We start from the raw sequence: 16,084 nt of genomic DNA, 5'->3' as shown, positions 1-16,084 counted from the left end.
CTACAACTCTTAAATCGACATGGCACAAAGTCTTTGACACTGCCTCTCGAGCTGTACGAATGAGAGTCCCTAACTGAAGTAAAATAGTATTTTCCAACTCTGAGTTGTCCGAGTTGAGAAGGGCCCACATGAGACCGAGAGCTAAGATTCAGTGTCACCCTTACCATTTTATTCTGTGCCATTTGTAGTTTGTTTTTAATTAACTTGGGGAGCTGCTGTACCAAGTAGTGTAAGCATAATCATAGTGAGGCTGCACTAACGCTGTTGCAAGTGTTTTCAATTGTGTCTTTTACGTCTAAAAACCGGGCTTTGTTTTTTTTAAATGACTTCCAAGAAAATAGAGAATCACCTACATCTAACACAGAGTTTGATAAATATACCTCAATTACTTTGTTAAATGTTTCAGAGAAAACAAGTTATTCCCTTATCCCATACTCATACTGCACAGAATATTGCTTACACCTAACACCTAAAAATACTCTTAAAGTGTTCCACAGGAAACAGGTTACTCCCTATCCAATACACTAGGGCTGATTGTGGTATAGGACGTTGTGATGAAGAACTCCCCCTCGGTCCAAAAGGGGAAGTCATAGGGGCTGAAGGCCAGGTGGAGGACCAGGTAGAGGATCCATTCCACCTGGAACAGCCCCATGGCATCCAGGATGCCCACTGTGTTCCTATTGATGCACAGGCAGAGGCCCTTCTTCCTGGGAGGCTGCTCCACTAGCTCCTCTGCTGCACTCAGCGCTGGAACCACCACCCTCCTCTGCCCCAACAGCACCTGGTGCACCAACATTTTACATTTGAGTCATTCAGTAAACTTCTATACATAATGAGGGGAGACAAACACTTACCAAGACAATGTGTCTGTCAACTTGACACCCCTTAGCAAACAAGTGGTCACGGACAGAGCATTGCCCCTATCCACAGATCTAGAATCAGATCACTCTACCCTCAAAACTGACCTTTATTAACTATTAGAGGGATGTGATTAGGGGCAACCTCTACCGACTCCAAGGTGGTTACAGACCTTTACAATGAGACAGCTGGTGATGGTGACGATGAATAGAGGCAGCAGGTTGCAGAGCAGGATGAAAATATACTTGTAGACCAGGTTAATGGTCAGGCAGTTCTCCTTGGGACACTGGAAGAAGTCTGGAGGGCAGCCTCCGTCATGCGTATAGTTATCCATATGACCGTCCAGATTCATGAGATAGGTAGGAGTTCCCAGGAGCATGGCTAGCATCACACACAGCCCACTTACAGCCCAGGCCAACCAGATGTTGTCCAGAAAGACGGGCAAGTTGCCCTTCTTCTCAGCATCTCGGCGCTTCTGGTACCGGAAGATGCTGATGAGAAATGTGAAGAGGATGCTGCCGATTTCACCGAACACCTACATTCCAAACAAATAGTTCCATACATTATCACATTATAAAATTATCTCAGCTGCTGTCAACTTGTTTCTAACAGGAATGATTTATAAGTACATTTGGAGAGTATGAGACTGTGTAAATTCTGCCTGAACAGGGCACGAACTCATATAACCCTCCACACTGTAACACAACAAGAAGCACTGTCAATGGCCTACCACTCAGTCAGAAAAGCAATTTCTAGATCCAGGATGACAGTACTTCTAGGTCTTGGGCAGTCAGTAGCACTTTAGCCATCCGCTGCTACATGCACTGTACTCTCACCATGAGGAACTTGAGCGTCCGGCAGGACCAGGAAGTGAGGACGGACACGGAGCATGATGACGTTGTAGATGTTCACGATAAGGAGTTCTTCCAGGTTGGAGGCAGCAAGGCTCAGGAGAAACACCTCAAAAGGTTTTCAGATGGGAGATCTGGTTCTATATTAAAGACAGGACCAGGACTACGTTACCCACAATGCCCACAATGGAGATGAAGATCCTGAATACCAGGAGCTCAAGGTTGAAGTCCACCCTTTCTGTCTGTTGGAAACTTGGCCAATGTGCTTGTAAGAACCCCTTGCCCGGCAAACCAGAAGAGGATGGACTCCCTCTCTTGAGCCTGGTGCCTCTGGAGGTTTTTCCTTGCCACTGTCGCCTCTGCTTGCTTGTTGGGAATCTATAGGCTCAGATTATTTGCAAAAATAAATATACACATCAAATTTGATTGATTGAAGAACCGTTGTTCTGGCCTTCTCCACACACCAATACACTGATTCTGTGTGTGTGTGTGTGTGTGTGTGTGTGTGTGTGTGTGTGTGTGAGCTTGTAGTTGATCTGTTCTCCAATTTTTTCTACCTTTCCGCCTCCGTGACCTCAAGCCCTGTTGTCATGCCTTCGAAGGCATCTGAACCCAGACTGCTGATTGGTTGAGCTCATCAAGTGACAAGGAAGCAGAGGATGCTGGAAAAGCAGAGACCTGGGACTGGGATTCCCTTAAATTGCACCTTGGAGCTTTGCTTGGACAGCCTCAACTCTGAGTTGAGAACACTGAGTCTAACTTTCAACATGTATACCACTGCATGGCACAAATTAGCTGGCATAATTAAATGGGGTTGTTGCGTAACGAGGTAGAGGTTGATTTCCACCCATTCAACTCAACTCACACAATATTCCTCTGGGTTATTACTTCCATTGCAAACATGTGTCACCTAAAAGCATATGGAAGCAAAAATCAGTACCTCTAAGAATAGTCCTCTTACTCTTAATTTCATTCATATCTGATTATCATAATATGGGTTTAATTCAGACATAGGATGTAAAAGTGCCTGAACAAAACCTCTCCTCCCACTTAGAATTACTCAGAAGTCTGACAAGTTCCATATAAGGCCCTTCCTGTAAGACAACAACAAATATAATGGGTTAAGTTTATAGGTTGACAGCGGTTACACAGTGGGGATTAATAGAGAGATTAACAGGAAAAGGAGCGAGAGCATAACATGTAGGCACAATTATAATTAGTACAGCATACAGGTGTTTGGACTTGGTGCACCTAAAACACACCTATTTCAACATCACTGAACATTCACTCATCCTTTCACCCTCTTCCTCGTTCCTCTCATCAATCTTTCAATCCCTCACCCTCTCTCTATCTCACCATCTCAACCTCTCACCATCTCACCCTTGCTCTCTCTCACCATCTCAACCTCTCACCATCTCACCCTCTCTCTCTCTCAATTCTTTCCTTTAATACCTTATCCTCACTCCCTCGGTTCTTTGTCCTCAATCTCTCATCCCTTCATTCCATCTCTCTCCGTCCTAATTCTCATTCCTTCACTCTCACTCTCTTACTGTAATACTCTCTCCATCTTTCACTCCTCTACCTTCTCACCCTCACGATTTAATCTCTTCACCCTACTCTCTCATTTCTCTTGGTTGTAAGGAAGCCTTCATGAAGCAAGACACACTCAGCTAAATAGGACAGCGAGTAAAGATTGATTCTCAGTGGATAGTACAGAGTGCGGAATTCTGTAATAACACAATATCACTACACTGGTGAATTGTGAGGGAGGAGTGTAAAATCGTGATGAAAAGCTTTTGCCAATTTCAGCAGGCAGTCTATGATTCACAGGTAGACAGTGTTATTTCACGGCACATCTCCTTTCCTCCATCAGCACTGACAGGTCTGTCTTTAACACTTACCCGGTCTCATTTGAGATCTGCAAAGGGGAGTGAACGAGAGCAGAAGGGAAGGGACAACTTACTAGAATGAGAGAGATGCAGTCAGACCCGACAGACAGAGAGAGAGAGAGAGAGAGAGAGAGAGAGAGAGAGAGAGAGAGAGAGAGAGAGAGAGAGAGAGAGAGAGAGAGAGAGAGAGAGAGAGAGAGAGAGAGAGAGAGAGAGAGAGAGAGACACTTGACACATTGGAAAGAATTAACAAAAAAACAGAGCAAACTAGAATGCTATTTGGCCCTAAACAGAGAGTACACAGTGGCAGAAAGCCTGACCACTGTGACTGACCCAAACTTAAGGAAAGCTTTGACTATGTACAGACTCAGTGAGCATAGCCTTGCTATTGAGAGAGGCCACCGTAGGCAGACCTGGCTCTCAAGAGAAGACAGGCTGTGTGCACGCTGCCCACAAAATGAGGTGGAAGCTGAGCTGCACTTCCTAACCTCCTGCCAAATGTATGACCATATTAGAGACACATATTTCCCTCACATTACACAGATCCACAAAGAATTTGAAAACAAACCCAATTTTGATAAACTCCCATATCTACTGGGTGAAATACCACAGTGTGCCATCACAGCAGCAAGATTTGTGACCTGTTGCCACAAGAAGAGGGCAACCAGTGAAGAACAAACACCACTGTAAATACAACCCATATTTATGTTTATTTATTTTCCCATTTGTACTTTAACTATTTGCACATTGTTACAACACTGTATATATACACATAATGACATTTGAAATGTCTTTATTCTTTTGGAACTTCTGAGTGTAATGTTTACTGTTAATTTTGTTTATTTCACTTTTGTTTACTATCTACTTCACTTGCTTTGGCAATGTTAACATATGTTTCCCATGCCAATAAAGCCCTTAAATTGATTTGAAATTGAGAGAGAGAGAGAGAGAGAGAGGAGAGAGAGAGCACAGTGGTGTATGAGTGTGGACAAGGGACAAGGAGAGGAAACAATTAGTGGATTGAGATACATACAGAGAGTGAGTGCGTGAGTGCCTGGTGGTGAGTGAGGACAGGAGACAATGGGAGAAATGCATCATACCGGCTGTATTTCTATATTTTGAAAGTTATATACTGTATCTTGAAAACTGGATTGCTGACATGTAAAGTATTTTGGGACTATATCAACACTGGACTAATACCAAACAAATACCAAAATATTGTTTTTTGGTGGAGTTTTCCTTTAAGTGCCCTTAAAGCGTAACTGAGGAAAAGGAGACAAGGAAAGGAAACCACTTTAGACTATTGAGATGTATCCCCAGAAACCCAGAACGGGTAAGTGAGTGTCTGCTGGTGCGTGAGTGAGGAGATAAAATGTCCTCAGCCCTGCTGTTCTGACACTATAGCACATTAGATCATGTCCAATCTTGTCTGTTTGTTCCACCAGTCTCCAAACGAGGTCTCCAGCTAGCACCACACAGCCTTGTTTAAAACCGTTACTTCTCCTCTACTCTCTTACAAACAGACCCACCTCCCTCCTGCATCAGCTTTTAATCACCAATTGTATTGTGTGTGATGTGTTGTTATGTACATACACGGTGTCTGCTGTGGAAACCATGTCGAAACGGAATAGAAATGTTGACCCTGAAATGGACAACACCACTTTGGAACATTGAATTCCCCCTTCGTCCTCTAAGTGTGTGCTTTTATTTTATCTGAATAAAGTTGTGTGCTTCCAAGGGGCTTGTAATGCCTTCAAATACAGTACCTCAAACAAGAATCATAAAGACGAGTCATTTGTTGCGTAATAGAGACCAGGCTATGCTCCTTGTGCCCTCGCTGTTGGCCATTTGCCATTATCTCTTTTGACCTAAACAGGACAAAATGGCCACTTGACTGACCGCCACATATAGTCAGTGTTCTAAGAGTAGCACGCCAGACTGCATTGGCCAACAATCTGAACATGCTCCAGTGGCTTTACCTAATGCTGCTGTTAGAACTGAACGTTTTAACAGAGATATGATATGGCTTCTTACAAATTCTACAAGGGAATTTGGTTTGCTTTTTAAAGTGCCTTCAGAAAGTACTCAAACCCCTTGACTTTTCCCACAATTTATTGTGTTACAAAGTGGGATTAAAATTGATTTAATTGTATTTTGTTCCCAACGATCTACACTAAATACTCTGTAATGTCATAGTGGAAGAAGAATTCTAACATTTGTACAAAATGTATGAAAAATAAAACATATCATAAAACATAACATAATATAACTTGATTAGATAAGTATTCAACTGACTGAGTCACTACGTTAAAATCACATTTGGCAGCGATTTCAGCTGTGAGTCTTTCTGGGTAAGAGCTTTCCACACCTGGATTGTGCAATATTTGCTCATTATTATTAAAAAAATTCTTCAAGCTCTGTCAAATTGGTTGATGATCATTGCTTGACAACCATTTTCAGGTCTTGCCATAGATTTTCAAGCAAAACTGTAAATCGGCCCCTCAGGAACATTCACTGTCTTCTTGGTAAGCAACTTCAGTGTAGATTTAGCCTTGTGTTTTAGGTTATTGTCCTGCTGAAAGTGTGAATTCATCTGCCAGTGTCTGGGGGAAAGCAGAATGAACCAGGTTTTCCTCTACAGTAATCCCTCGTTTATCGCGGGGGTTACGTTCCGAAAATGACCCGCGATAAGTGAAATCCGCGAAATAGAAAACTTTTTTTTTTTTACAATTAGCAACTATTACATGTATACAAATACAGTGACTCACGTGTAGGCCGTTTCACTGCTCTTCAGACTGGGCCGCTGCATCCTGACTGCGCTCTGCAGTGTTCTCTTCTTCTGAAGCCCGCGGTGCAGGTGTGTTTGTTCGGGAGAAGAACATAGTGATAGGCAGCTGTTGTCGCTCTTTTTCTTCTTTGCAAAAAGATCCTTGTACACCGACATGCCACCATCGATTACGTTGGAGAACTGTAACGAACGGCTCATCAAAGGGTCCCATTCCTCAGCTACTCGCTTAAGTTCAGTGGCCATTCGCACCATGGTTGCTAAGCGACCAAGCGTTAGTCCTTCCTCCTCATCTCTCGTGTCCTCTTCTCCCTCTTCTCTTTCATCGTCGCTTTGTGGCTTTGTCATTTCTGCCAGCTCTGCATCGGTCAGCGGCTGTGCGTCTCCATCAATCAGGGCGTTTATGTCATCCGGACTCATGTCATTAAAGCCGTCTCCTCCAATCTGTTTAGCCAGATTCACAGCTGTTTCTACGGCAGAGTGGTGGACCTCGTCAAGCGAGCCTCCGGTTGCGTTTTGCACTGCCTCTGGCCATAGTTTTTTCCAGCAGGCCTTCAGAGTTTCCGTTTTCATTTCCTGAATGGCCCTCTGAATGTTTCACGACAAAATGATAGCACAATTCGTAGCATGTTTTGATACAAGAAGCGGGAGTGAGTTTTTAGCGAATCAGAATGCAGAGCACAATGCACCAAAAAAAAAAAAATGCATTATGAAAATCCGCGAAATAGCGAATCCGCGATAAGTGAACCGCGAAGTGGCGAGGGATCACTGTATATGATTTTGCCTGTGCTTAGCTCCATTTAGTTTATTTTGTATCCTGAAAGGATCTTCAGTCCTTAACGATTACAAGCATACCTATAACATGATGCAGCCACCACTAAGCTTGAAAATATGGAGAGTGGTACTCAGTATTGTGTTGTATTGGATTTGCCCCAAACATAACACTTTGTATTCAGGCCAAAAAAGTTAATTGCTTTGCCAAATTTTTTGCAGTATTACTTTAGTGCCTTGTTGCAAACAGGATGCATGTTTTGGAATATTCTTATTCTGTACAGGCTTCCCTTTTTTCACTCTGTCAATTAGGTTAGCATTGTGGATTAATTCCAATGTTGTTTATCCATCCTACATTTTCTCCTATCACAGCGGCAGGTAGCTTAGTGGTTAAGAGCGTTGTGCCAGTAACCGAAAGGTCGCTGGTTCTAATCCCCGAGCCGACTAGGTGAAAAATCTGTCGATGTGCCCTTGAGCAAGGCACTTAACCCTAATTGCTCATGTAAGTCGCTCTGGATAAGAGCGTCTGCTAAATGACAAAAAAAAAATATATATATATATATATATATATATATATATATATATATATATATATATATATATATATATATATATATATATATATATATATATAAAACAGCCACTAAACTCTGTAACTGTTTTAAAGACACCATTGGGCTCATGGTGAAATCCCTGAGTGGTTTCCTTCCTCTCCAGCAACTGAGCTAGGAAGGACACCTGTATCTTTATTGTGACTGGGTGTATTGATACACCATTCAAAGTGTAATTAATAACTTCACCATGCTCAAAGGAATATTCAATATCTCCTTTTACATTTTAACCATCTACCAATAGGTGCCCTTCTTTGCGAGGCATTGGAAAACCTCCCTGGTCTTTGTGGTTGAATCTGTATTTGAAATTCACTGCTCGACTGAAGGATCTTACAGATAATTGTACAGTGGCTTGCGAAAGTATTCACCCCCCTTGGCATTTTTCCTATTTTGTTGCCTTACAACCTGGAATTAAAATGGATTTTGGGGGGGTTTGTATCATTTGATTTACACAACATGCCTACCACTTTGAAGATGCAAAACATTTTTTATTGTCAAACAAACAAGAAATAAGACCAAAAAAAACTATCATTATGCACACTCAAGTTTTCATCCCAAAGTCAATAATTTGTAGAGCCACCTTTTGCAGCAATTACAGCAGCAAGTCTCTTGGGATATGTCTCTGTAAGCTTGGCACATCTAGCCACTGGGATCTTTGCCATTTCTTCAAGGCAAAACTGCTCCAGCTCCTTCAAGTTGGATGGGTTCCGCTGGTGTACAGCAATCTTTAAGTCATACCGCAGCTTCTCAATTGGATTGAGGTCTGGGCTTTGACTAGGCCATTCCAAGACATTTCAATGTTTCCCCTTAAACCACTCGAGTGTTGCTTTAGCAGTATGCTTAGGGTCATTGTCCTGCTGGAAGGTGAACCTCCATCCCAGTCTCAAATCTCTGGAAGAGTGAAACAGGTTTCCCTCAAGAATTTCCCTGTATTTAGAGCCATTCATCATTCCTTCAATTGTGACCAGTTTCCCAGTCCCTGCCGATGAAAAACATCCCCACAGCATGATGCTGCCACCACCATGCTTCACTGTGGGGATGGTGGTCTCGGGTGATGAGAGGTGTTGGGTTTGCGCCAGACATAGCGTTTTCCTTGATGGCCAAAAAGCTCAATTTTAGTCTCATCTGACCAGAGTACCTTCTTCATATGTTTGGGGAGTCTCCCACATGCCTATTTTTTTCTTTAAGCAATGGCTTTTTACTGGCCACTCTTCCATAAAGCCCAGCTCTGTGGAGTGTACGGCTTAAAGTCGTCCTATGGACAGATACTCCAATCTCCGCGGTGGAGCTTTGCAGCTCCTTCAGGGTTATCTTTGGTCTCTTTGTTGCCCCTCTGATTCATGCCCTCCTTGCCTGGTCCATGAGTTTTGGTGGGCGGCCTTCTCTTGGCAGGTTTGTTGTGGTGCCATATTCTTTCCATTTTTTAATAATGGATTTAATGGTACTCCGTGGGATGTTCAAAGTTTCTGATATTTTTTATAACCCAACCCTGATCTGTACTTCTCCACAACTTTGTCCATGACCTGTTTGGAGAGCTCCTTGGTCTTCATGGTGCCACTTGCTTGGTATTGCCCCTTGCTTAGTGGTGTTGCAGACACTGGGGCCTTTCAGAACAGGTGTATATTTACATTTTAGTCATTTAGCAGACGCTCCAGAGCGACTTACAGTTAGTGAGTGCATACATTTTTCATACTGGCCCCCCGTGGGAAACGAACCCACAACCCTGGCGTTGCAAGCGCCATGCTCTACCAACTGAGTTACAGAGCATGTGACACTTAAATAAAGTCCACCTGTGTGCAATCTAACTAATTATGTGACTTCTGAAGGTAATTGGTTGCACCAGATCTTATTTAGGGGCTTCATAGCAAAGGGGGTGAATAGATATGCACGCACCACTTTTCCATTGTTTATTTTTTAGAATTTTTTGAAACAAGTTATTTTTTTCATTTCACTTCACCAATTTGGACTATTTTGTGTATGTCCATTACATGAAATCCAAATAAAAATAAATTTAAATTACAGGTTGTAATGCAACAAAATAGGAAAAACGCCAAGGGGGATGAATACTTTTGCAAGGCACTGTATGTGTGGGGTACAGAGATGAGGTAGTCATTCAAAAATTATGTTAAACACTATTATTGCACACAAAGTGAGTCAATGCAACTTATTATGTGACTTGTTAAGCAAATGTTTACTCCTGAACTTACAGTGCCTTGCAAAATATTCATCCCCCTTGGCGTTTTTCCTATTTTGTTGCATTATAACCTGTAATTTAAATGGGTTTTTATTTGGATTTCATGTAATGGACATACACAAAATAGTCCAAATTGGTGAAGTGGAATGAAAAAAATTACAAATAAATAACGGAAAAGTGGTGCGTGCATATGTATTCACCCCCCTTGCTATGAAGCCAATAAATAAGATCTGGTGCAACCAATTACCTTCAGAAGTCACATAATTATTTAAATAAAGTCCACCTGTGTGCAATCTAAGTGTCACATGATCTGTCACATGATCTCAGTATATATACACCTGTTCTGAAAGGCCCCAGAGTCTGCAACACCACTAAGCAAGGGGCACCACCAAGCAAGCGGCACCATGAAGACCAAGATAGGAAAAACGCCAAGGGGGGTGAATACTTTCGCAAGCCACTATATTTAGGCTTGCCATAACAAAGGGGTTGAATACTTATTGACTCAAGACATTTCAGCTTTTCATTTTTAATTAATTTGTTAAAAAAACAAAACACGTTGACATTATGGGGTATTGTGTGTAGGCCAGTGAAAAAACCAAATTTCAATTTAATCCAATTTAAATTCAGGCTGTAACACAACAACATTTAGAAAAAGTAAAGGGGTGTGAATGCTTTCTGAAGGCACTGTATGTATAAAGCCATGTCATCGTGGAATGCTATGCCACCAGAGGTTACTTAAGCAAAAAGCAAGTTTCGCTTTAATAAAACAGATAAAAACATCGGCCCAAGGCAGCTGCCCTGAGGGATACCGCACTGTACATATCTGATGTCAGAGAAGCTTCCATTGAAGAATACTCTCTGAGTTCTATTGGATAAGTAACTCTCCAACCATGTGATGGCAGGTGATGTAAAGCCATAACAAGTGAATGTTTCCAAAAACAAAGTATGATCAATAACATCAAAGGCTGCAATTAAATCTAACAATACAGCTCCAACTATCATCTTATTATCCATTTATTTTAACCAGTCATCTGTGTCAGTGCAGTACAAGTTGAATGCCCTTCTCTATATGCATGCTGAAAGTCCATAGTTAACTTCTTTGAAAAATAGCATTGTATTTGTTCAAACACAATTTTGTCCATCAGTTCACTAAGAACAGCCAGCAAACTGATTGGGCGGCTGTTAGAGCCAGGAAAGGGTGCTTTACTATTTTTATTTAGTGGAATTACTTTAGTTTCCTTCCACGCCTGTGGACACACACATTTCTTTAGGCTTTGGTTAAAGACATGGTAAATAGCGGTGGCAATACAGTCTGCAACCATTCTCAATAGTGTCCCATCTAGGTTGTCTATACTTGTTGGTAAATCATTGGATCTGATTAATTCATTTGCAATTTCATCTTTGAGAACTGCAATTTCGTATATTTGAAATGTTATGGTTATTTTTCTAAAAACGTATTTGGTTGCAAATGGAACTCGGCCTTGTAAATAATTGTAAGGCTACTCATTTTGATTCCACAGGTTACACCTTGTGTGACCATAAAAGCCTGTGTGCGATTGGACAAAGGAATATAATTTGGTTGCAAAAGTTACTGGCCTGCCATACAGCATAGAAGGCCCTTCACCATATAAATATAATTAGTATTGTGACGCATAATTGCCATGGTAATTGGAATAACAGTCAATAAGCATTATGGGTAATTAAGTCATTTTCCATCATATGCATTGTGACATTGTTGCTCTGGTTACCAAGATTTTAAAACTAAAACAAACGGACAAATAAACAAAAATACAACACATAGTGGAATATAAAGTGGGCTATGGCATGTATCTGGACAATGCGCTTCTTATGAGCCTAAAATAAAGAAAATCAACCATTACTGGTGGTAAATAATTGGAAACGTATAATTTGATTCAATACAATTCCCCCCTCCTCAAAAATATGTGTATCTGTTGAGTTTTTTGGTCTCTGAATATGATGCTAATATTCTCAACTCTGGAGCATTAAAAAAACTCCCACATTTCATGTGGGATCATGGCACTTGCTTTTTCTTTCAAATTCAAATGTTTCTAATCAAGTTTCCCCCTCAACAGTGTGGGGGGCGACTAATCTACCAGCTTACGTTTGTGGCCTATGTTTTCGGCCTAGTGCTTATTTGACTCATTATGAACATTGCTTTATTCGTAAGGATTTGATTTCCTGTGTTTTGTATAATATTGTACAACCGTGGGAAAAAATGGATCAGTGTTATTTCCTGATAGTTGCTGGTTGAAAATACAATCTACACAGGACCTTCTAAATCAGCGGATTTGGCATGGGTGAAGTTTCGACTTGCCTGGTGACATCACAAGGCGGTAAATTAGTTAATAGAGCAATAAAAAAGACAGTTCCAAACATCTCTGGCAATAACAGCTAGTTTTCCGTTTTCCCCTCCCCACTCAGACCACTCCCAGACAGTCCTAGCTAAATTCTTCCTTGAGAAATCGTTTTTTTGCTAAATAGCTATTTTTGTTTCTTTTTGACCTTTTGAATAGAAAACTATTACAGTAAGGTACTTATTTGTTACCCAGAAATTATTTGATATTGATATAAAAACGGCTGTATTCGGCCTTTAAAAATTGGGGAAAACAGGGCAGCTACAGAGCCATGAGATATGCAGTTGTTGATATGGGAGTGGACAACTTTTCCCTCCAACACCTGTTTTTCAGAGCCATTCAGTTTGGTCATTGAGGTTTTTACCAAAGCATTATGATGCATCCACTATGATGCATTTAAATGACATCACATAATGGCATGGAAGCAGATAGAATTGTGGGTAATGTGGTCATTCTACAGTTTCCAAATTGGCCTACAAAGGCCTACATCATATGCATTGTGACATCGTTGTTGCTCCGGGTAAAGAAGATACCAAAAACACAAAAAAGCTGGAAAATAAACAAAAATGAAAAACACAGCGGAATATAAAGTGCCCAGTGGCATGTCACTGTGTAACAGAGACAAGAACGTGCCGTAAGCTCACTAAGAACGTGCCGTAAGTGTAGTGCTCAGCTCAACGGCTGGGATCGCTGTGAACCGAGTTTAGAGGGGGTGAGTGAATGTGCCGTAAGCTCACTCTACAGTAGGTCTTCTCGGGTCCAAAAAGTTGGTCTGAATGGACCCGAGGACAACCAGACCTAGACACTAACGGGTCCGTGTCTAGACCAAACCCGATTGGACCCGAGTGACAAAAAAAGTATTATCAGCCAAGTTGCTTTTCTGGTTAACAAATAGGTCTTTATATGTGTGCTAGGCCTTCTATAAGTCAGTAAATTCACCTTATTAGAAAATAATGATATGCTATAGGCTATGCAGAGCCGTGGTCGTGTCCATTCGGGTCCACTCAGGTCTATCAGCATTAGTTACATAGACCCGAGACCTGATGACAATCAAACAGGACCCGACCTGGACCTGAGGGAAAAGTTTGAATTTTGGACTCAAACCCAATGGGGTCCTGGTCGTGTCCCGGGTAATCGGGTCCCACCCGGACCCGTGAAAACCTCTACTCCACAGCTAGCTGGAAATGTCGCCAATGTAGCTACTGAATTGGATCCTTTTCTATAGCTCAACTGGTTAGTATGTTGTCAAGGAGGGCAGTCACCTGTGTTAGTGAGGCAGAGGGCACTGGGTTCGAGCTGTGGTACAGACAGTTTACCCTGAGTTGTATTCAAAGTGGGCGGTAGCTAATACTGCTAAGCTAGCACACTGACATCGGTTTCACCCGGACGACGAACTTCTTTTGAGCGTAAAATGAAGAAAATTTTAGCTAAATTTTAGGAGCAGATCCCACTGCAGTTTTGTGGCTTATGGTATTATAATGTAGCGAACGGAGGGACAGGGATGCGAACCCAAGTCACTGGCGTAAAAGGCAATCACCCTATGCATCGCGCCAATAGGGTTACCCCATTTGGTGGAAATTGTAGCGTGGCTCTTATAGCAAGAGGATCGCTACACTGCACCCTCCGAACGGGAAGGCACTTCCCATGCTTCGACCTTCCACGGCCCCCTCACACGTCCGGTTGCCCCCTCACGGCCCCCATCCCACTTCTGACACCAATGTAGCGAACGGATCCCAGGCGTGAAAGGCACCAATAGGGTTAACCCACTTGTTGGGAATTGTAACGTGGCTCATATAGCGAGGATCACTACAATAATATAGAATGCATCATAACTCCACCTATTAAATCAAATGCTGCTGGAGAGTAACACATTTAGTCTACAGTCTCACTCTCCTTACTGCTAGGCAAGAAAGCAGTTTCTAGTATTCAGGGAGGATTGTGCCACTTTACTGAGTTAAGGGTCACTGACGATTTTTCAATACCCAATCTTGATTTAGGTGATTAGGGTTGGTTAGGGGTGGTTAGAAACCATGGCAACCCACAGTTGCTGACTAAATCAAAGGCAATATTAGAACGACATCAAGCCTCTATTACCTTACCTGTATTTGCCCCCAAAGGATTGTGAAGACAATTGAGTAGGTAGCTGTGCATTAATGAACGAATTGAAATGCTGTTAGGCCTTTTAGTGTGTCGTCTGTAGTGGTAGTCCCCAGATCTCATATACAAAGATGGTCGGAACCGTGTTTGTTTAGGCCTGTGATTCCTCAAATATGCTAAATAATATAAACATTTCCAGGAGGATAGCTTGTGTTTGAGTGTCTCCACCTGTTAATTGTGTGGTAGCCTTGTCAAAAATGGATGCTTGTTCATTAACTCAAGTTTAGGCTATGCCTATGCTATATAAAAAGTTGCATCCTTGGGACGGACCCGTAAAGGTCCAATACCCCCAATATTGCTGTTGAACGATTGCCGACAAGCGATGGTGCCCCTTTTAAAAGTCTCTCCATGTTGTCCTCAAATGTGATCTGACACACAGCGACTCCTGGGTGATGATGTTTTGTAAAACACGCTACACTGCAAATCTTTTTTTTTTTACATGCTGATGCTGCAGAAAACATTTCTGCGATGTTTTACCTGCTTTGAAGACCGGGTCCGCTGAGGATTGATACACTTTTCACAGCCAATGCAACAGAGTAGCTTAGCTACAGCGCTTAGGTTTCTGGCGAGCAGCCTTATTTGTGACTGGTGCGCAACTGAAAACTGCCTCACAGTGCAGCTAGGTTGCACAGTGCCATAACCGATAAAGCGACGTGTATCTCTACACTTTAGCCCGCCCCAATCAACGGTATCAACTCGTGTGTGGAAATAGGTCCGTGTTTTAGTTGATGTAGCTAACGCAAGGGAGTACCTTTCGGAGAATAAGAGGATGCTTGGAGTTGTTTATTTCTTTCGTCGATTGTTTTTGGGGGGTTCCTCGAAAAGAGTGTGGAAAGGCTAGAGGAAGCCACATCTAATTCGGCGACATTGACGTTCGCGGAACGCTGAGACAAGCACTTCAAGTCAAGAACAGAATCCAGCAGCCCCAGCATCGGACAGCTAGCTAGCTAGGTAGTTCGTAGTGGTTAGCTATCCACCTCTGTTGAACAACAAGGTGTCCTGGATAGTATTATACCAAGATCGCAGATTGTTAGTTTGCCAATTAGGACAGGAGTGCCACGGAGACCCATACGGGTGAGTAGCTTGCGTTGCTGCCTCTTCTCATGGGTTCGTTCGGGGAGTAGCTAGGTAGCTAGCTAGCTAGATAATGGTAATGCCACGAAACTAGCCCATACTATTTCGCTGTTCTTCCAGTGATGGTGATTGCGTTTGCTGTGTTTGTTTCGAGTCAAGTGTGTGTTAATTAATGAGTCAAGTAGCCATGAAAATAGGAACATGTTTCGGGGAGTGGTACTTGGCTGTGCTGCTAGCCAAAAAGCGTCCGCGATGCACAGTGGTCATCCACTCCAGCCCGTGTATGCTACTGCAGTGGTTCCCAACCTTTTTCGGTTACTGTACCACCATCTGAACTTTGCTCTGCTTGAAGTACCCCTGAAATAACCCCTCGTGCATTTTACCAGTAAGCCTATGGTCTCATGCGTCTTCTCAAGTACCCCCTGTTGATAGGCCAAGTACCCCCAGGGGTCCTAGTACCCCTGGTTGGGAACCACTGTGTTACTGTGTAACTGCTACTTGTGGTAGCCAAGAAGTGAG

The 16,084-nt window shown here is 42.4% G+C and overlaps 2 protein-coding genes across 2 annotated transcripts in view; one reads left to right on the top strand and one right to left on the bottom strand.

Annotated features, from left to right (window-relative positions):
* Positions 1-462: 462 nt before the first annotated feature.
* On the bottom strand, positions 463-2,301 carry LOC121548681. Its single transcript, XM_045210043.1, is given in 7 exon segments — positions 463-526; positions 528-781; positions 1,031-1,393; positions 1,695-1,749; positions 1,751-1,824; positions 1,826-1,910; positions 2,267-2,301. Coding segments are annotated over 7 exon segments (930 nt in total).
* Positions 2,302-15,155: 12,854 nt separating this feature from the next.
* The window catches only part of LOC121548680 (bromo adjacent homology domain-containing 1 protein), a 49,986-nt gene continuing 49,057 nt past the window's right edge, over positions 15,156-16,084 (top strand). The window contains exon 1 of the mRNA XM_041860200.2: positions 15,156-15,565. The gene's annotated coding sequence lies outside the window, so the exon portion shown is untranslated. The remainder of the gene's footprint in view (positions 15,566-16,084) is intronic.

The sequence above is a fragment of the Coregonus clupeaformis genome, chromosome 33 (assembly GCF_020615455.1).
Source record: "Coregonus clupeaformis isolate EN_2021a chromosome 33, ASM2061545v1, whole genome shotgun sequence".
Taxonomy (NCBI): Eukaryota; Metazoa; Chordata; class Actinopteri; order Salmoniformes; family Salmonidae; genus Coregonus; species Coregonus clupeaformis.
The sequence above is the reverse complement of the archived record's forward strand: the minus strand, read 5'-3'. Positions and strand labels throughout refer to the sequence as shown.